The sequence below is a fragment of the Heterodontus francisci genome, chromosome 13 (genome assembly GCF_036365525.1).
Source record: "Heterodontus francisci isolate sHetFra1 chromosome 13, sHetFra1.hap1, whole genome shotgun sequence".
Taxonomy (NCBI): Eukaryota; Metazoa; Chordata; class Chondrichthyes; order Heterodontiformes; family Heterodontidae; genus Heterodontus; species Heterodontus francisci.
In genome coordinates this window covers 98,412,321-98,434,142 of record NC_090383.1, presented here as the reverse complement: position 1 = coordinate 98,434,142, position 21,822 = coordinate 98,412,321, and the positions used below count along the sequence as shown (strand labels likewise).

General features: G+C 40.8%; 1 protein-coding gene across 2 annotated transcripts in view; it reads left to right on the top strand.

Moving 5' to 3' along the window:
* LOC137376529 (apoptosis-stimulating of p53 protein 2-like) overlaps positions 1-21,822 on the top strand; it is a 105,004-nt gene that overhangs the window by 64,565 nt on the left and 18,617 nt on the right. For both annotated transcript variants that reach the window (XM_068045249.1, XM_068045250.1), the window contains exons 9-12: positions 2,869-3,112; positions 6,299-6,463; positions 11,544-11,695; positions 18,193-18,637. In XM_068045249.1, the coding sequence (XP_067901350.1) occupies positions 2,869-3,112; positions 6,299-6,463; positions 11,544-11,695; positions 18,193-18,637 (1,006 nt within the window). The remainder of the gene's footprint in view (positions 1-2,868; positions 3,113-6,298; positions 6,464-11,543; positions 11,696-18,192; positions 18,638-21,822) is intronic.

The following is a 21,822-nucleotide window of genomic DNA, read 5'->3' as shown; positions in this document are numbered from 1 at the left end:
AAATAGGGCTGGATTTTATGAGCGCTCTGCGGCGGCCTGCTTTGAACTCTGCGGCCTTCCGACATGTAAGCGCCGCCGCACAGCTCCTGTGATGTTACATGCGGGAGCTGATTTAAATAGAGGGGGCGGAGCAGCCGGCCCCAATGATGTAGAGGGGGCGGCTGCCGCGTCCCCAGCAACGGCGTCCGGAGCCACCATACGGACATCGGTGCCATTTTTAAAGGGCTTCAAGCCTTTCAGTAATAATCCAATATTTAAAGGTTCCGGTCTCCAGGAAATAACAAAATTTTACTTCCACTCTAAATTCCGCCTCCCATCTCCCAATGGGTAATTTATATACAAATTGCCCTCCTCCCCCCCCCCCCCCCAACCCCCGCGTAATAAATGTGTTTTGATCTCCTGAACTCCTCCCCCCCCAAGAAATTTGTTCCCTTTGACCCTCAACCTTCCCACCATCCCCACAGGCAATAAAAAATGGTTTTCCTGCTCCCCACCCCTCCCGCCCTGAAAATTTTATTGCTCTCCCCTCTCCACCAGGTTCTCGCCTCGGAACTCCGTATGGAGTTCCAAAGGCGTGCCAGTGCGATCGGCGGCCATAAAATCAACGTAGGACGGCTGCACCTGCAGGTAGGTTCATTTAAGTCTAATTTATGTTAATTTGAATATTTAGATGAAGGCCCTGCCGCCATGCGGCAGAGGAGGTCCCCCTGCTGCCGTTAATATGCGGTGGGCCCTTCTGGATGTCGGGGGTCGGGGTGGGCCACTCCCCGCTGAATTTTATGCCCACCCCCCCGCCAAGAAGACCCATGGCGTCGAGATGCTAGTAAAATTCAGCCCATAGTAAAATGCCTTTAATTACCTCTACACTAGCACAAACTCCTTAGAATTGCATACATTCCAAAAATTGTGCACCAGTCACAATTTACTTTGTGTTTGTATATTTGTTATTAAGTAACTTGCATCATTCACTTGAGTAGTAACAAAGTCGGTCAGTAGTTAAAATCACTGCTTCTTATGCTGAAGTAAAAAATAATCTACAAACTAAGTATTGTCAGTGGATAGAGCACATTTAAATATAGGGATGCATTCACCTTGTACCACTTGAACAAAAGAAAAATCTTTTACACTTTTTTCTTAATTTTTCCCCAGTTGGTCCTTCTACTGCACATGGCTTATATAGTAAATTCTAGCCTAATTCTAGTATCTTGTCTGTTTGTCATGCATCGGCAGCTTTACTGCTGTCGCTATTAAAGTTGACGCAATCTGTTGATCAATCTTGAACACATTGACTGACTGTTGCTAAGCTAATCTTTAACCCTCTCTGTTCTCGCCTGTCGTCTCCCCTTGTATATGTGGGTGCATCTATTATCTTCTTTCTTTTGGGCCTCCTTATCTCGAGAGTGCTGCAGAGACTTATAACCCGTAACTGCTGCCTTCCGTGTTGTTTTAGTCGCTGTGAGGCAACTATGGAGTGACCTCTCCATATATAAATAATATCAAACAATGTAAAAGATTAAGTTTATGAAGAAAGAACAAACATGCATTTGTGTAGACATAAAGTGCTGGAAACACTCAGTGGATCAGGCAGCACTTTGGAGAACACAGAGGTCTAAACCCCCTTTTTTATCCTGTTTAGTTATTGTTGCTAAAATTGTCAGTCACATGTAGAGAGACTGCATGGCTGACATGAGAAATGGATGCTATTGGTACAATAAGGAATTCACCTTTGAGGTTGTGGTGGATAAGGGAGCTTTTATTTTGTTATTTCTGACCTGGAAGTGCTCGTTCCTGAGATTTGAGACCCCAATGTTGAATAATATTTCATTTTCTGTCTTTAACATCTTGCACCTCATGTCTGGTGTGAGCTTTATTAAGGGTTACAAAATTCACTAAAAATTTGAAGAAAAACAAAATGAAATAAGTCAAAATAAAACAGGAATGTATATACTTGATGAGAATCCATAGAGTATAATTGAAAGGCTGTCATCGCAGCCTAATTTTTACCTTGTAGTTAAAACTTAACAATTCTGACACAGGTTGCTGGACAGATTTTCTCATCCCTAAACTTAAGTCAATGGCACAAATTTAGAGACCCTACTGCTGCCCTGGCTGAGACCAACTAGCTCTGCACCAACCAGGGATTGAAACTGGTCTGTATGGCTAAATGTGTTGAACCACTGGGGGAGCAACCTTGAAGTGTTATAAAGGTATCTAAAATCGAGGTTAATTTTAAGATATAATCTTTTGCCATCATTACTGGTTTAAAATTGCTTCACAATTTAGAAAAGTGGGATACCAAGTTGGTATCACTAAAATAGACATAATTTGTTTTATTAATGTCCAATTGGCAAGTGTTGCAGATAATTTGAAGAAATTGATTCAGGGTACAATAAAACGCAACAGTAAGGCTAACAAAATACCTTACAAAAGTTGTGATGAGTTTAACTCCATTTTGGATAAGTGCATTTGTACTTGAAATCCATTTGTTTGTGATTCTCCCAGCCTTCACTGTGAGAAGAGTTTTAGCTCTTGGAAGGACTTCTGATTTGGCTTCTTAGTGAAGGGATTATTCCAACCATTTCACAGTATCTGGTCACAATATTTTCTACCTGTACTAGACAGTCTGTAAATGTACTTAATTCCAACCTGTAACAAGAATTTTAAGTTCAGTGAATTATGAGATGCCTTTGCATGACTGAAAGGATGGGAGGCTTGGTGTTAAAATTCGGGGAAACCCTAGTTTATTGGGTGACTGAAACCTGATTGCAAAGGGCTGTTGATTTGGCGAGGTCGGATAGATAATGAACTAAACTAATTGCTGAGTTAATTTAGAACAAAAGATGTTGATTAACTGAATTTTGTATGTAGGTTTCATCTGACAAGAATATCCCTCAACAAGTGGTGTCTTCTGCGCCCAGCCGTGTGGCTGCAGTTGGACCCTATATCCAATCATCCACCTTGCCACGTGCCCCACAGAAGCTTGAGCTCCTGGTAAAGCCAGCCTTTCCTAATGGATCGTCTACTCTACCCAATGTGCAAGTACATGCTATTTCAGTGAATGCTCAGACTCCTGATGTGAAATCTGGTGTTTCCCCAGTCAAAACTCTTGGTGGTAAGTAGATGGATCTATGTGTCTCTTTTTGCTGTGGTGGTGGGGTGAGGAAAGAATTGGAGGTTTTCGTATTTATACAGATGGCTAAGGATTTGTAAATTGTAATTATATGGTAGTGCTGAAGTTAGCTGATCCAGTTAAATCTTTGTATTCAGTGCCTTTCCTCTTTGTGCTCATTAGGTAGGTCAGGTCACAAATCGGCAATTACAATTTTCCATTTCTTACTCCCAGGTAGATATGGCATAGTTTTGATTAGTTGTCTTTTTAAAAAAAACATGTTTTATCACAAGCTTTAAAGAACATTCCATACTGCAGCACTGTGCTGTTGTTGTTGTTTCTTATGTAACAGTGCCCATCTTTATAACCAGTTTCAATTTGGGGATTTTCTTTTTACAAAGAATGATTGTGAAGAATTTAAGGTATTTCTTTGTTTGTCACATTTTATTTCAGATAAGCTGAAATTTTGCAGACAAAAGTTTCCAAAAAAGAGTTTTAATGCTTTCATTTTTGACAAAGCTAGTATTCGTAAATCTTTCCTAAATACCATGTTACCCTTTCTTTATATGTCATCTCAGTACTATTTCCATTTTCCCCTTCTGTTATAAAACTAGGATTTATCGGATTAGAGTTTATAACTTGCTTTTGTTTTCTGCTAAATTAGAACCTGGTCCTCTGTACAGTTCTTCATAGAAAGTTATGGGAAGGTTCCCCAAATGGTTCAGCGAGTTTATCCAATGAATAGCAGAGCTGTGCCGTCCAAGATCCCTAATTTCATTCCTGATCCTTATGTTAACTGATTTCACTTGACTTAAGTTACATTGTAATTTATTTCAGAGTGCCTGGGTTAGGGACACGTAAATGAGCCAGGACTCCTGCCCCTTATTGCGAATAAGTAGTTCTGCTTAAAGCATGTGCACACATGTATATTTGTTGAGACAAGATTCATGATTTTGTCAACACTCTCATAAATAATTGCTGCTTGGACAAGGTACCAAGGAGCAACCTGTGCCATCGGAACCACAGCCCAACAAGGAGGAGAAAACCTTCTGGAGGAGAAAAATTGGCAAGAAAAGGGATGAAGTTTTGCCTTGGTCAGAAATAGTTAAATACTCAAGAGAATTTGTATTTTTTTTTAAGTATGTTACTCCTTGACTTTCTGGTCACATAATGTCATTGTGAGGAAATGGCAGGATGGGCAATTATCTGTGTGTCTTTGATGCATTGTATGGGATTTTCTTTGGGAGTTCCAGTTTGTATGTGTCTGGCTCCTTGCTGTATCATGGCTAACTTGATTTGTGACTCCTGCCAGTGGTGCTTTTAGTTTAGTCACTCGATGTGTCAGCACTACACAGAATTGTTTGCTCTCCATTTTCTTCCCCCATTTTGTTTTCTTGATGAGCCTCTACTAGAGCCTAAAATTAAAACCCAACCCGACCACAGCCAACCTGGGCCCAAGTCCTTCAATTTTTTTTCATGCCTGACCCGACCTGAAAATATCAAACATGTTATTAGTACAGAAAAAAAATTGTGTCAAAATGTAGATTAAAAAGAAAACAATACAAAACAAAACCTGACCACAGTAAACCCGAACCCAATCCGACCCAAGCCTGAATGCATATAGACCCGACCCGACCCAAACCCGACACATAGTCGGGTTTGGTTGGGTTCAGGTCGGGTAGCCAGGCTTTAGCCGCTACCATAATAAGGCTGAGTTCTCAAATTTACCATGTGAACAGTTGTATTTTAGTAGCTGTAACAGGTTGGCACAGAGATTTAGTTTGTTAACCCACGTCATTCATTTGGTTTTTGTTTGCTGATATAATGTGTTTAAGTATTATTGACTGAAACTCATACGTTTGAGTATCCGTGTCAGCATTGTGACCGTGAATGTGTGCTGTTAGTTATCTACTGCTGTGCAAATAACATGGAAAAAGCAATAGGAAAATATTGAAAAAATATAAAGCAGTAGTACCACAAGTATATATTCAATTCAAATATTTTCATCTCTTTGATGTGCTAAGAACTAAATTAGTCACTTAAATATGTCTCTGTTCTCTGCCTGAACATGGACTTAATCGTCTCCTGTCGGCCCAAGGAATAGTTTCATTTTTACTAGATGTTGGGAATTAAAAAAGCTCTTTTCCCCATGCTTCCCCCATCTCTTTCTCTCCTTAATAAAAAAAAGAACCAAATCATTGGATCTATTTAGTGAGGGTGTGGGAATGTCAAACTTGATGTTACTGGAATGGTACCAATATACTGAATATAAATGCGTACAGACCTGCCCAAAGAATCTTTTAAAGGTTGTGTTACTAATTGCAAATGTTCTTGGCTGCAAGTGGCATGCAGCTTTGAAGGGGGTGGTACAAAGTTTCAGGTCACTGGATCGTCAGTATTGCCTTATTTAGGTCTTACCAATGACCATTTGAACAGAATGCTTAAAAACCTCCAATAGCCATTAATGTCCCAGTCTCAATAATGGGTAATTGTTTAGATTGCATGGAGGAGGGGTAGTTCAAGTATGAATATAAAAAGATTATTGTGTGCCTGCATGTACTAAAGGTCATTAATCTCAATTCTTCCTTTTTGATTTAACAGTGCAGTGATGAAAAAAATTAAGATTTGCTTTATTTGCAAGTTTAGACTTCATAATGTTTAATATGCCCTTTTTCTAGTCTTCAAACCAGTTTGTAAGATACTTGTTTTTGTGTAAGTAACCACTTCTCTACAAGTGCTGAAGCAAAATTATCATAATTTTCCCTTTGAATTAAATGTATAAAAATTAAAATTATTTTTTGTTTTCAGGGCATTCATCTAGTAATTCTGCCCCTTTTTGGTCTTTGCAAAGATCCCACCTTACAGCCAAGAAGACAGATGAAGTACTGCTAGATGGTTGTGTAAAATATATTTATAAAACGTTAGCAATGATGGTGTACTTAGTTATTGGGGATATTCACTTTTGGGGAGTTTCCATGAAGCCTTCATGTGTGTGGTTACCAGTTGTGTTGAGTAGTTCTGAATTGCAAATTAAGTAGGCCCGGGACAGCTAACAGAAGGTGTTATTGTCCTTTCAAAGGCTACAGCCACCCAAAATTCCAATGATCTGCAGCAAGCAAGTTTGCAGCAACAGTGACAATCTCTGTTCTCAAAACATTTATAGCAGTTACATTTTTTTTTTGTTTTTAGCTGGCATTGGGACGCAAGCGCATTTGCAGGCACCACCTCAGGCTGGTCCCGAAAGGAATGAATTGAGTTTTGGTGTTCCTGTTCGTCAGCCTGCAGCATCAGCTTCCTTGAGTATCAGCACTTCAAACCTAGCCAGAGGAGCAACAGTGCCCAATACAGGTCAAGGTAACATCTATATCCGTACATTATTTTTGCTATTTGATTTGTTGAGATCCACCAAGAATGGAATGCATTATTGATTTTTCTTCATTCATTACTGTAGAGCAAACAAATTTGCACAAAGTGAATTTTCTTACAAGCATTATTAGTCTGTTCACTTTTATTTCAAAGCAAGGTTGAGAGAAGTTATGAAGGCAGTCAAATGGTTTTAAGGAAATTAGGTGAGGAAACAAATTTAATTTTAAAAAATATATTATCTGTTCTCAACTGTAGCTGAGAAAATGGGTGGGCAGCCGCCTTCTACCCTTTGCTAATGCCTCCTTTCACGCCGCTACTTGGATGTGTGATCTAATAATTTGTGTGACATAATTTTTGTTTTTCTCCTATCTCCAGATTCAGTGATGTTTAATCACAACTATTTGCCTTCCACCTAATCATCTGGCTGAGATTGTGACCATTATTTTAGAAACAAATTTGAGGGTGGGAATGAAGAATTGTCCAGAAGCGAATTATAATTTCCTTCCTGTCCCCCACCCCACCCATTTCTGAACAGGTACATAGGAACAGGGGTAGGCCATTTAGCCCCTCAAGCTTGTCCACCATTCAATGAGATCGTGGATGTTCTGTAACCTGTCTCCCCATACTTGCCTTCGCCCCATATCCCTTTAATATCTTTTGTTAACAAAAATCTGAAATGAGCATAATGGAGAAGATTCTTGAAAGAACTTTTAAACAACAGTGTGTGGGAACTGAACATCTGTGAGAGTTACATTTTTAGTCATTCAGCATCAGTGTGTCCTGTTTGTGCTGCAGTTCAAATTAGAGCATTGTGTTACTGCATTGATTTATCAATTTGCATTTCTGCAATTGGCGCAAATATGGTGCGGTCTAAAGGGTGAGGAGAAAAGTCCAGTTCATGTCACATGTGCAATTCGAGCAACTTCTGGGCCATCATAGTATTATTCCCTGATTGTCACATTGAGAATAAATGGTACGATAAGTTCCAATTGCAACATTTTGAAATTTGTTTTGAATCAACCTTGCATTGAAATGGATAAAATTGAGTCGTTAAAAAATTCCAGAAGCTAAATTTAATCATCTATAGGATTACCTCAGCTAAAATCTCTCACGTTTTTGTAGCATAGTAGGGTTTGTCTGTGGCCAAAGTAACTGTCCTCTTTGACTATAGACATGTTCAACAAAGCAGATGTCCCCGAGACTGACCCACCAACTTCAGTCACCATGGTCCAGTTATTCCTGGACATGCTGAAAACATTGGTCCATATGCAGTCCCTATTTATCCTTTGTTCAAAAAACTTCAGCAATGTTTGCACCTGCTTCCTGATCTACTGCCTCTTGGACTTTCCCTTCCTATGCCACATACTGTTTCTCAGTGGCGTTCCATTTTTCATTAAGTTTTGCATTGTAATGCTACCATTCCTGATCTACTGTAGTCAGAATACAGCCTATCTGCAACTTGATGACTTCAGACATATATTCAATACATTTTTCAGCTTCTCTTCGTATCAATTAGATGTTCCCTCATATCTTCTTTGGCCTCCTTATCTCGAGAGACAATGGGTAAGCGCCTGGAGGTGGTCAGTGGTGTGTGGAGCAGCGCCTGGAGTGGCTATAAAGGCCAATTCTAGAGTGACAGGCTCTTCCACAGGTGCTGCAGACAAAATTTGTTTGTCGGGGCTGTTACACAGTTGGCTCTCCCCTTGCGCTTCTGTCTTTTTTCCTGCCAACTGCTAAGTCTCTTCGACTCGCCACACTTCAGCCCCGCCAGCTCTGGCGAACGCTGGCAACTGACTCCCACGACTTGTGATCAATGTCACAGGACTTCATGTCGCGTTTGCCGAAGTCTTTAAAGTGGAGACATGGACGGCCGGTGGGTCTGATACCAGTGGCGAGCTCGCTGTACAATGTGTCTTTGGGGATCCTGCCATCTTCCATGCGGCTCACATGGCCAAGCCATCTCAAGTGCCGCTGACTCAGTAGTGTGTATAAGCTGGGGATGTTGGCCGCCTCGAGGACTTCTGTGTTGGAGATACGGTCCTGCCACCTGATGCCAAGTATTCTCCGGAGGTAGCGAAGATAGAATGAATTGAGACGTCGCTGTTGGCTGACATACGTTGTCCAGGCCTCGCTGCCATAGAGCAAGGTACTGAGGACACAGGCTTGATACACTCGGACTTTTGTGTTCCGTGTCAGTGCGCCATTTTCCCACACTCTCTTGGCCAGTCTGGACATAGCAGTGGAAGCCTTTCCCATGCGCTTCCCTCATATAGTGCCCCTTAAACATTCACTCTCTCCACCACCGATGCACAGTGGCAACAATGTTTACCATATATAAGATTCACTGCAACAACTCACCACACCTCCTTCAACAGCACCTTCCAAACCCACAACCTCTTCCACCTAGAAAGACAAGAACAGCAGACATGTGGGAACATCAACATCTGCAAGTTCCCCTCCAAGCCACACACTATCCTGATTTGGAAATATATCACCTTCCTTCACTGTCACTGGATCAAAATCCTGGCGCTCCCTACCTAACAGCACTATGGGTGTACCTGCACCAGATGGAGTACAGCAGTTCAAGAAGGCAGCTCACCACCACCTTCTCAAGGGCAATTAGGGATGGACAACAAATGCTGGCCTTGCCAGCGATGCCCGCATCTCAGGAAATGAACTTTTAAAAGACTGATCATATTCTGGTCTATTTCCACCTTTACTGCCCTTTTTGCTTCCTTGCTGCATCTCTCCTGAAGGAGCGTTTCAAAAAGTTTAATTTTACAGAATCATGTTTCTTTTTATTTATCCATGAGAGTTAGTTCAAGAATGTGTTGAAGTTTCCATGGGCCTTCCACCATTAGATGGGGAAATGTCCCCGCTTTTCACTATTGCCATAATCTCATTCATTATTAGTAACAAAAAAGATTCCTTTCCATATGTGATCTGATGCTTTCAATGACTTATAATCTGTACACTTCTTATTTAAATTTAAGTGGCGGCATTATAGAGTCATGGTCATAGAGTTATACAACACAGAAACAGGCCCTTCGGCCCATTGTGTCTGTGCCAACCATCAAGCACCTAACTATTCTAATCCCATTTTCCAGCATTTGGCCCGTAGCCTTGTATGCTATGGCATTTCAAGTGCTCATCTAAATACTTCTTAAATGTTGTGAGGGTTCCTGCCAGGCTCTCCATTTCATTGGAATTCAGCTCAAAAAGAAATTTTGTTCTCTCATACAGTGCCTGTCAATGGGGAGTATTTCAGAGTTTTGCCTGTTTGATCTTGATACTCATATATTTTCATTAAAAATCGTCCTGTTAATAGAATACATTAAATTGGCAGAGGGTGGGACATAGCATTTTTGTTGCATGTTGTCCCATCAAAATTGAAATAAGTTTTAAGTATGTGTTGCACACCTGGGGAATTATATTGAAATAAATAGGGGAGGTGGTGATGTCACTAAACTGGTAATCCAGAGCCCAGGCTAATGCTGTGGGGACATGGGTTCAAATCCCACCATGGCAGATGGTGAAATTTGAATTCAACTAATAAATCTGGAATTAAAAAGCTCGTCTAATGGTGACCATGAAACCATTGTCGATTGTTGTAAAAGCCCAGCTGGTTCACTAATGTCCTTTAGGGAAGGAAATCTGCCGTCCTTACCTGGTTTGGCCTACGTGTGACTTCAGGCCCACAGCAATGTAGTTGACTCTTAAAATGCCCTCTGAAATGGCCTAGCAAGCCTCTGAGTTCAAGGGAAATTCAGGATGGGCACATCCCACAAACAATTTTTTTTTAAATCAGCTTTATGCCCAAATAACCCATATGACAAAATGCACATTTTCGTCCCAGTCCAGCCCGAAAATAACTTTTGGTTCAGTCTAGTTCATAAAGTATCCCAAATGCACAGCTCTCTAGCATTTACATATTTAATTGGAGCTTCAAGAGCAGAAACCTGATGAATCTTCACATGCATGATTTATATATACAGTGTTGATATAATTAATATCCATTGATTCGTTAGTTGGCACTTGGAATTAGGAAAGATTTGTGTTCTTGACCTAGGTCATTTAAAATCCAGAATGTAGCAGACCAAGAAATATGCGTCATGTCATGACATCGGGACACAGATGTGCTCAATGTGACTTGGTACTTTTATTGACAGTTCTTAGGAGCTCTGAGAGCCAGAAAAGGAAGATCATGCAAAAAAAAAAAAAATTCTAAGAGGCTTGGAACAGCCTTGTCCTCATTTAGAATTTGGTAGCAGTTGAATTGCTGGGCCACTGTCAGGTTTTTGGGTATTTACTTGAGATATTTTATTGGGTCCAGCTCCACTGGCCATTCCTGTAAGTGACCCTAAAGTTCTCTGTGGTCCAGAGTGCACCATTTTCCACCTGGTTTCTAGGTAAACCAAGCAAGAGCCAGATCATAACAGAACCCCTTCTGTATATGTCAGCTCCTGGAATGTTTCACATGCTGCCATGCAATTTTCTCTTCAAAAAGAGGATTGAATATATACTTTTACCAGACCAAGTGTCAGGCTTTGAAGCAACAAGTAGTTTAATTTACATTCTACAGTTCAATAAACAGTCAATAGTATAAAACAGTAAAACATGCACACCTACTCTTGATACATAAAATAATAAAGAAACCACTAATATCCTCTCTAAACATGGACTTTATAAACAGAAGTTTATTTCAGAGCTGTCTATCAATCTATCAAAGAGGACTACAGCCAACCAATGACCCTATCCCATACTCAAAGGTCTCTTCTCACAGCTATTAATCAAATCCCTGCTACCCAGACTGGGCCTGATTATTTGATCCATGTCAAGGTTGCTTGGGAACAGCTTACCCATGCAAATGTGATTCAAACTCTTGTGTGATCTTGTGTGAAGTTACTAGTTCTAGTGATACAAAGTACAAATTTTTAAAATGTGTAATGCAGGTAAAAGTCTAGTTTTGCCACAGTCACTCATTGCACCAACTGGCATCTGTTTTCGGTTGATGTTGAAACATGCTGAGATAAATGGTTGAACAAAATTTTTATATTTAATTTAACAGTTGGTGATGGTGATGTTGTGATGAGAGACAAGAATGATAAGAGAGTACGTTGCTTCTCCATGTTTGAGTCCATGGATCCACCTGCAGGAATTCCATCTGCTGGAACACTAAGGAAAAACCAGAGCAGCGAGGACCTTCTGCGGGAAATTCAGGTATAGAGGTGGATGTTAATAAATAAGGTTTTATAGTAATATGGAATTTATAACTTCTATATCCTTCCTCATTCATGAAATGCAACACAAATGACGGATCTTGATAATGCATTTTTAAAAAATGACCAGATAAAATTTCATAATAATTGAGCCTTAAATAAGGGTGGCCAAAACCCTGTCTGCATACAAAAATCACTCAAGGAAAAATCAAATATTTTAGTATGCTGGAATTTATATAACCTTTTCACTTTGGTCAAAATTTCTTTGTCATACCTTTTAGGTAAATTTTCCTTTTCCTGTCAAACTGTGGTCAGGGTGCAGTTTTCCAACTTCTCCCAGGTCCAATATTACACAAGATTAATTTACTCTTTATGTAATCTGCCTTAATCTCAGTCTAGCAAGGTAATTGTGCAATTTTCTAGACCAGTCTTCCTTTTTGAATGATTTTGTTAAAATAATGACAAACTATAGTTAATTTTGTGTCAACAGAGGATTTAGGAGCAGGAGTAGCCATACCACCTCTTGAGCATGCTCTGCCATTCAATAAGGTCATGGCTGATCTGATCGTGGCCTCAACTCCACTTTCCCGACTGCACCACCCCCCCCATGACCTTTGACTCTCTTGTAGTTCACAAATCTGTTTAACTCAGCCTTGAACATATTCAATGACTCAGCCTCCGTTGCTCTCTGGGATAGTGAATTCTAAGGATTAACGACCCTCTGAGAGAAGAAATTCCTCCTCATCTCCATCTTAAATGGGAGAACCCTTATCCTGAAACTTTGTCCCCAGTTCAAGATTTCCCACAAGGGGAAACATCCTCTGAGCATCTACTCTGTCAAGCCCCTCAGAATCTTATAGGTTTCCAAGAAGATCATCTCTCATTCTCCTAAACTCCAGTGAGTATAGGACAACCTGCTAAACCTTTCCCCTTTATCCCAAGAATCAACCTAGTGAAGCTTCTCTGAACTGCCTCCAATGCAGGTATATCCATCCTTAAATAAGGAGATGAATACTGTATGCAGTACTCTAGGTGTGGTCTCACCAACAGTTGTAGCAAGACTTCCCTACTTTTATATTCCATCTCAATAAAGGCCAACATTCCATTTGCCTTCGTAATTACTTGCTGAACCTGCATGCAAACTTTTTGTGATTCATGTACAAGGGCACCCAGATCCCTCTGTACTGCAGCATTCTGTAGTCTCTCTCCATTTAAATAATATTTTGCTTTTCTATTCTTACTACCAAAGTAGATAACCTCACATTTACCCACATTATACTCCATCTGCAAAGTTTTTACACACTCACTTAATCTATCTATATCCCTTTTGCAGACTCTTGGTATCCTCACAACTTGCTTTTTCACCTGTCTTTGTATCGTCAGCAAATTTGGTTACGATGCACTCTCCCTTCATCCAAGTCAAATATAGATTGTAAATAGTTGAGGCCCAATTACCGATCCCTGTGGCACCCCACCAGTTAAAGTTTGCCAACCTGAAAATGACCCATTTATCCTGACTTTCTGTTGCCTGTTAGCCAATCTCTATCCAAACTAATATATTACAACAACACCATGAACTTGTGTAGTAACCTTTTATGTGACACCTTATCGAATGCATTTTGGAAATCCAGACACTACATCTGCTGGTTCCCCTTTCCACCCTGCTTGTTACATCCTCAAAGAACTCTAATAAATTTGTCAAACATGATTTCCCTTTCATAATACAATGTTAACTCTGCTTGATTGTATTATGATTTTCTAAATGTCTTGCTACTACTTCCTTAATGATGGATTCCAGCAATTTCCCAATGGCAGATGTTAGGCTAACTGGCCTAAAGTTTCCTGCTTTCTGTCTCCCTCCTTTCTTTAATAGGGGCGTTACATTTGCAGTTTTCCAATCCACTGGGACCTTACCAGAATCTAGGGAATTTTTCAAGATTACAGCCAATGCATCCACTATCTCTGCAGCCACTTCCTTTAAGATCCTAGGATGCAGGCCATCAGCTCCAGGGGACTTGTCAGCCTTTAGTCCCATTAGTTTTCCTTGCACTTTTTCTATAATGATAGTGATTGTTTCAAGTTCATCCTTCCCTTTTGACCTTTGATTTTCTACTATTATTGGGATGCTGTTAGTGTCTTCTACCATGAAGACAGATATAAAATATTTGTCCAAAGTCTCTGTCATTTTCTTGTTTCCCATTAGGTCCCCAGTCTCTTCCTCTAAGAGGCCAATGTTTACTTTAGCTGCTCTCTTCCTTTTAATATACTTGTAGAAGCTCTTACTGTCTGTTTTTTATATTTCTTGCTAGTTTACTCTCATATTCTAATTTATCCCTCTTTTTTTTTTTTAGTTATCCTTTGCTGGTTTTTTTTTTAAAGCTTTCCCAATCTTCTGGCCTACCACTAATCTTCGCAGAATTGTGCGCCTTTTCTTTAAATTTGATACCATCCTTAACTTCCTTAGTTAGCCACGGGTGGTTCATCCTTCTCGTGGAGGCTTTCTCTCATATATGTTGAGAGTTATGAACTATCTCCTTAATAAATGTCTGCCACTGCTTATCTACCGTCTTACCTTTTAACCTATTTGCTCAGTCCATTTTCGACACCTCTGTCTTCATATCTTTGTAATTGCCTTTATTTAAGTTGAAGACACTAGTTTCAGACCCAAGTTTCTCACCTTCAAACTGAATGTGAAATTATATCAAGTTATCGTTGCTCTTCCCTGGAGGATCCTTTACTATCAGATCATTTATTAATCTTGTTTCATTGCACATTACCAAGCCTAAAATAGCCTGTTGCCTGGTTGGTTCCACAATTTATTGTTCGAAGAAACTGTCCTGAATACACTCTATGAACTTGTCCTCAAGGCTACCTTTACAAATTTGATTTATCCAATCTATATGAAGATTAAAATTGCCCAGAATTATGGCAGTACCTTTCTTACAAGCTCCATTTCTTGATTTATACTCTGTCCTACAGTGTAGCCACTGTTAAGGGGCCTGTGAACTACAAATGGAATTCAATCCAGAAAAGTATGAGGCAATACATTTGGGGAGGGCAAAAAAGCGAGGGAAAGCACAATAAACGGGAGGATATTGAGAGGGATAGAAGAAGTGAGCGACCTTGGAGTACATGTCCACAGGTCCCTGACGGTGGTAGGACAGGTAGATAGAGTGGTGAAGAAGGCATATGGAATGCTTTCCTTTATTGACTGAGGTATAGAATGCAAAAGCAGGGATGTAATGCTGGAACTGTATGAAACACCGGTTAGGCCACAGCTGGAGTTATGTGTACAGTTCTGGACCCACATTACAGGAAGGACATAATTGCTCTGGAGAGAGTACAGAGGAGATTTACAAAAATGTTGCCAAGGCTTGAAAGTTGCAGCTACGAGGAAAGATTGGATAGGCTAGGGTTGTTTTCCTTCGAACAGAGAAGGCTGAGGGCTGACTTAATTGAGGTGTACGAAGTTATGAAGGGCCGAGATAGAGTAGACAAGAAGGACCTGTTTCCCCGAGCGGAGAGGTCAATTACCAGGGGGCACAGATTTAAGGTGATTGATAGAAGGATTAGAAGGGACTTGAGGGGAAAATTTTTCACCCAGAGGGTGGTGGGTGTCTGGAATTCACTGCCAGGAATGGTGGTGGAGGCAGAAACCCTCTTTTAAAAGGTACCTGGACATGCACCTGAAGTGCTGTAACCTGCAAGACTATGGACCAGGCGCTAGAAGGTGGGATTAGATTGGGCACCTAGTTTCTTCAGCCGGCAAGGACATGATGGGCTGAATGGCCTCCTTCTGTGCCATAATTTTTCTATGATTGTATGGTACTCCCAGCAGTGACTTCTTTCCCTAGCTATTTCTTATCTCCACCCAAACTGATTCTACATCTTGATCTTCAGAACTAAGATCATTTCTCACAACTGTACTGATCTTAAGTTTGCATGCTCTGTCCCTTCCTTTCCCACTCTGGTTATCATTACCAATATTGCTGTGATGGCTAATTTGTGAAGAAAAAGATAATTTGTTTTTAAAAATGAAAGATTTCCAATTTCCACAATAAAGTGACCATAATAGTTTTAGCATAATCACAGAAAAGGACAAAGATAAAATAGGAGTAAAAGTTCTAAAAGCAAAATACTGCAGATGCTGGAAATCTGAAATAAAAACAAGAAATGCTGGAACCACTCAGCAGGTCTGGCAGCATCTGATGCTGCCAGACCTGCTGAGTGGTTCCAGCATTTCTTGTTTTTATTATAGTAAAAGTTCTAAATTGGGGAAGGCAAATTTTACGAAACAGAGAGGTGATCTGGAGAAAGTGATCTGGATACAGCTACTTGAAGGAAAATCAGTGGGAGGCATTCAAAAGCAAGATTCTATAGGCATGGTGTAGGCATATCCCCACAAAGGTAAAGGGTGGTACTGCCAAATCTAGAGCTCCCTGCTTATCTAGAGGGTGTTAAAGCAGAAAAAGAAAGCTTATGACGATCATAAAAACTTCATACTTTAGAAAGCCCTGAAGAGTATAGAAAATGCAGGGGTGAAGTAAAAAAGGAAATTAGAGAAGCAAAGACGGAACATGAAGAATTATTAGCTGGTAAAAGCAAGATGTTTTATCAGTACATTAAGCGCAAGAGGATAACTAAGGAAAGGGTAGGGCCTATCAGAGATGTACAAGGGAAGTTATGTGTGGATGCAGAAGATGTGGGCAGGTTCTAAATGAGTTTTTTGTCTCAGTCTTCACAAAGGAGAGGGATGATGCAGACATTGTAGTCAAAGAGGAGTGAAATATTAGATACAATAAGCATAATGAGAGAGGAAGTACTAGAGGGTCTGACATCCTTGAAAGTGGAAAAATTGCCAGGGCTGGATGGATTGCAACCCAGGTTGTTAAAGGAAGACAGGGAGGAAATAGAAGATGAACTGAGGATCACCTTCAAATCCTCACTGGATATGGGCGAGGTGCCAGAGGATTGGAGGTCTGTGAACGTTATACCATTGTTTAAAAAGAGGGCGAGGGATAGGCCAAATAATTATAGGCCGGTCTGTCTGACCTCGGTGGTGGGTAAATTATTAGAATCAATTCTGTGGGACAGGATAAACTGCCACTTAGTGAGGCATGGATTAATCAGGGATAGCATGGATTTGTTAAGGGAAGGTCATGTCTTACTAACTTGATTGAGTTTTTTGAGGAAGTAACCAGGAGGATTGAAGAGGGTAGTGCAATGGATGTGGTCTACATGGATTTTAGTAAGGTATTTGACAAGGTCCCGCATGGCAGACTGGTCAGTAAACTGGAAGCCCATGGGATACAGGGGAATGTGGCAGGTTGGATCCACAAATGGCTCAGTGACAGGAAACAAAGGGTAATAGTCGACACATGGTTTTGCGAATGGAAAGCGGTTTCCAGTGGCATTTCACAGGGCTCAGTATTGGGTCCCTTGCTGATTGTAGTATATATTAATGATTGGGACTTAAATGAGGGAGGCATGTTTGGGAAATTTGCCGATGACACAAAAATTGGCCGTGTAGTTGATAGTGAAGAGGATAGCTGTAGACTCCAAAATGATATCAATGGTTTGGTTGAGTGGGCAGTAAAGTGGCAAATAGAATTCAATCCAAAGAAGTGTGAGGTAATGCATATGGGAAGGGCAAACAAAGCGAAGGAATACACAATAAATGGGAGGATTTTGAGAGGCGTAGAAGAAGTGAAAGGCCTTGGAGTGCATGTCCACAGGTCCCTGAAGGTGGCACGACAGGGAGATAGAGCGGTGAAGAAGGCATATGGAATGCTTTCCTTTATTGGTTGAGGTATAGAATGCAAAAGCAGGGATGTAATGCTGGAACTGTAAAAAATGCTAGTTAGGTCACAGCTGGAGTATTGTGTACAGGAAGGACATAATTGCTGTGGAGAGAGTACAGAGGTGATTTACAAGAGTGTTGCCTGGGCTTGAAAGTTGCAGCTATGAGGAAAGATTGGATTGGCTCTGGTTGTTTTCCTTAGAATAGAGGAGGCTGAGGGGTGACTTAATTGAGGTGTACAAAATTATGAGGGGCCTACATAGAGTAGATAGGAAGCACCTGTTTCCCCGAGCGAAGAGGTCAATTACTGGGGGCGCAGATTTAAGGTGATTGGTGGAAGGATTAAAGGGGACGTGAGGAAAAACTTTTTCACTCAGAGGGTGGTGGGTGTCTGGAATTCACTGCCAGGAACGATGGTGGAGGCAGAAACCCTCAACTCATTTAAAAGGTACCTGGACATGCACCTGAAGTTCTGGAACCTGCAAGGCTATGGACCAGGAGCTGGTAGGTGGGATTAGATTGGGCACCTAGTTTTTTCAGCTGGCGCAGACACGACGGGCTGAATGGCCTCTTTCTGTGCTGTAATTTTTCTATGGTTCTATTTCAATAGAAATGTTAAATAATGCAGACGCTCATTTATCAAGATGTTTTAAGTTCTATTTTCATGTAAACTAATTTTGTTCAATCTTGACTTTCAGACTGGTAACAAGAATGTGGTTAAAGTACCACCCCCTGTTCCTTCCAAACCCAAACAGATTTCTTTACCTCATTTTGGACCATCTAGCCTAGCCCCTGGAGCAGAGAATAAGCCAGAATACAACCCACAAAAATTACTTGGGACTGTAGGAACCATAGTCAATAAACTGAAGCCAACCCTAACTACAGGAGCACAGCAAACGCAGCATTGTGCCTCAAATGTGCAACTTTATCCTTCTCCAGAGGCGCCTCCTGCAGCTACTGTTCGACCTTTCACCCCACAACCATCTAAAGAACCTCCACCGCAGCCCCTGAGAAAACCAGAGACAGTGGCTGCTAGCTCTATCTACACAATGTACACGCAACAACAAGCGCCAGGCAAAAACTTCCAACAGGCAGTTCAGGGTGCCCTGACAAGAGTACAGGCACGGCCACAATTCACAAGCGGTATGTGAGCATTCATTTAACTTGAGAGTTGTTGACTGTTTTGAACTGAGTTGTTGGATTTTGTTGTCTGATCATCCCAATCTAACCTGGTGTGTGATGTGGGGTGTACAGGTAAGTACTTTTCCCCTTCACTCATTCCCAAAATTGTATTTTTTAAATCTAATCTCTAAGGAAATATGTAAAATTATTAGTCTTTTTTCCCCCAGGAGATTTGTAGTTTTGTGTCTCCATACTCAGTAATAGTCAACACTGTGGATTGATGCTTCCTGATTGGTAAGATATTCAGTGTTATTCCTTCTTGACATTGTGCGCTGGCATTTCTTGTAGCTGATGTCTAATAACTGAGTTTGTGCACTTAATTTTCCTACTACAAAGAGATTTTAATAGAGTTTGCAATCTCCTCATAAGATAGGAATTCTAAAACAAATCTGTGTGCTCACTTTTGCATTCATCTCCTAATAAGAAATTCAAATAATCATGATGGCTCCTGTGATACTATCGAAATGTGACGGGCGTTGTTCTTTTGTATGAGGCTGGCCAGTTTTGAATTGAAAGGTTGGGGTTGGTGAAAACGCCAAAGTTTCCTTTTGGTGTCGGACCATATTTTTATGCTCATATTACATTAGGAGATTAAATACAAATGATAGAGCCCATGACCGGGTTGACTGTACATGATTTTTGGAACCCAAACACAGAGCAGCCTTCCCTAGCCTTCCCTAACCTTCCTTTCCATTCTGTGATCCTAGGATGTGGTGTTGCCACCTGGCTCCATGGCCATCTCTCAAAGACCCCTCTTTGAATCTCTTTGGTCAAATTTCTGCATTCGACACAAGTCACAAATGGCATCCTATCTAATTGTGACTATGGTGCATTTTCTGTTCTTGTTCTCTTTGACCTCACCACAGGTCTTGATATGGTCAACCATACCATTCTCCTCTGTGGTCCACCTCCATCAGAACTGCCCTCTCATGGTACAGCTACTTTCTACTTTTGGAAGGCTGTGAGGAACTCTCCTATAGTGGCTTCTTTTCTAACTCAGTCACTTTCAGAGATCACTAAGGATCTATCCTTGGCTCCCTCCTCGTCCTTTGTTATATGCTGACCTTCAATAACACCAGGTCAGCTTCCACATGTTGTGTTGATGGTGCTCTGCTCGACTTCTCCATTACTTTCCTTAACACCCCCACCCCCCACCGTCCTATGTCTGCCTCTGTGCTGTTGGTCTGCATTTCCAATATCAAGTTCAAGATAAGTCAAAATTTCCTCCAACTAAATATTGGGAAGATCATTTTTGGTTTTGGCGATAAACTCTATACACTTGCAGCTGATTTAATTCCCCTCCCCAACTACTTGGTCAGATTGAATGAGACAGCCTAGAACCTTCATATCCAATTGACATCCCATCCTCCACCCTTAATATATTGTCATTCAAAACTCAACTGCCTGTATTCTGTCTGCATTAAGACCTTACCTATGCACCATTCCTGTTCTCACTGACATATGTTGGCTCCTTATCCCCCAGTGCATTGAATTTAAAATTATACTCCAGTCCTGCCACAGCCTTGCCCTATCTCTGCAATTCTTTCCTGCCTTGTATACTTGCCTTGCACTCTTTGGCCCTCTGGCTCTAGTCCATTCCACAGACTTTGTAAAACTTCAAGGATTCCAGCCTTTTGTACACCCTGCACTCCCACACAAGTACAAAGCACTGTCACTACTAGATATACTGTGAACGTAACCTTTTTAAACACATGCTCTTTTTTTTGTAACATTCCTTGGAAGTGGAATATCCTCATAATTACAACAGTATAATGAAAGGCCATAGTTCGTATACAAATCTTTTTTGAGAAAATATATTATGAAAGAGGCCTGTCAGGTAGAATGAAACTACAAGGTTTAGTCTACTGGTGCTAAATCGCTTTGTTAAATTAGAGTTTGGATTGGTTGTTTTCTATACAGGGCTTTTTTGCAAAGTCCCTAAAGTCACAGGAAACTGAAATAGAAGCAAAATACTGCGGATGCTGGAAATCTGAAATAAAAACAAGAAATGCTGGAACCACTCAGCAGGTCTGGTAGCATCTGTGAAAAGAGAAGCAGAGTTAACATTTCGGGTCAGTGACCCTTCTTCGGAACTGACAAATATTAGAAAAGTCACAGGTTATAAGCAAGTGAGGTGGGGGTGGGGCAAGAGATAACAAAGGAAGTGTAGATTGGACCAGGCCACATAGCTGACCAAAAGGTCACGGAGCAAAGGCAAACAGTATGTTAATGGTGTGTTGAAAGACAAAGCATTAGTACAGATTAAGTGTTAATGCACTGAATATTGAACAACAGCAAGTGCAAACCTGAAAAAAAAGCAGTGGGTAAGCAAACTGAACAAACTAAGATGAAATGAAATAAATGCTTTGCGGAACATCTCCGCTCAGTCCGCAAGCAGGACCCTGAGCTTCCGGTTGCTTGCCATTTCAACACTCCCCCCCGGCTCTCGTGCTCACATCTCTGTCCTGGGATTGCTGCAGTGTTTCAGTGAACATCGACGCAAGCTCGAGGAACAGCATCTCATCTACCGATTAGGCACACTACAGCCTGCCGGACTGAACATTGAGTTCAATAATTTCAGAGCATGACAGCCCCCCATTTTACTTTCATTTTTAGTTATTTTTTCTTCTTTTTTTTTTACATTCTTTTTTTACATTTTTTACAATCTTTTTGCATTTATTTCATTTCATTTTGTTTGTTCAGTTTGCTTACCCACTGTTTTTTTTTCAGGTTTGCACTTGCTGCTGTTCAATATTCAGTGCATTAACACGTAATCTGTACTAATCCTTTGTCTTTCAACACACCATTAATATATTGTTTGCCTTTGCTCCGTGACCTTTTGGTCAGCTATGTGGCCTGGTCCAATCTACACCTCCTTTGTTATCTCTTGCCCTACCCCCACCTCACTTGCTTATAACCTGTGACTTTTCTAATATTTGTCAGTTCTGAAGAAGGGTCACTGACCCGAAACGTTAACTCTGCTTCTCTTTTCACAGATGCTGCCAGACCTGCTGAGTGGTTCCAGCATTTCTTGTTTTTATCACAGGAAACTGATCTATTTGACAGACTTTAAAGCTTCAAGGACTCAAACTACGTGTATTCTGTGCAAAATGTACACCTTTAGTCAAAATGAATACAGTTTAACT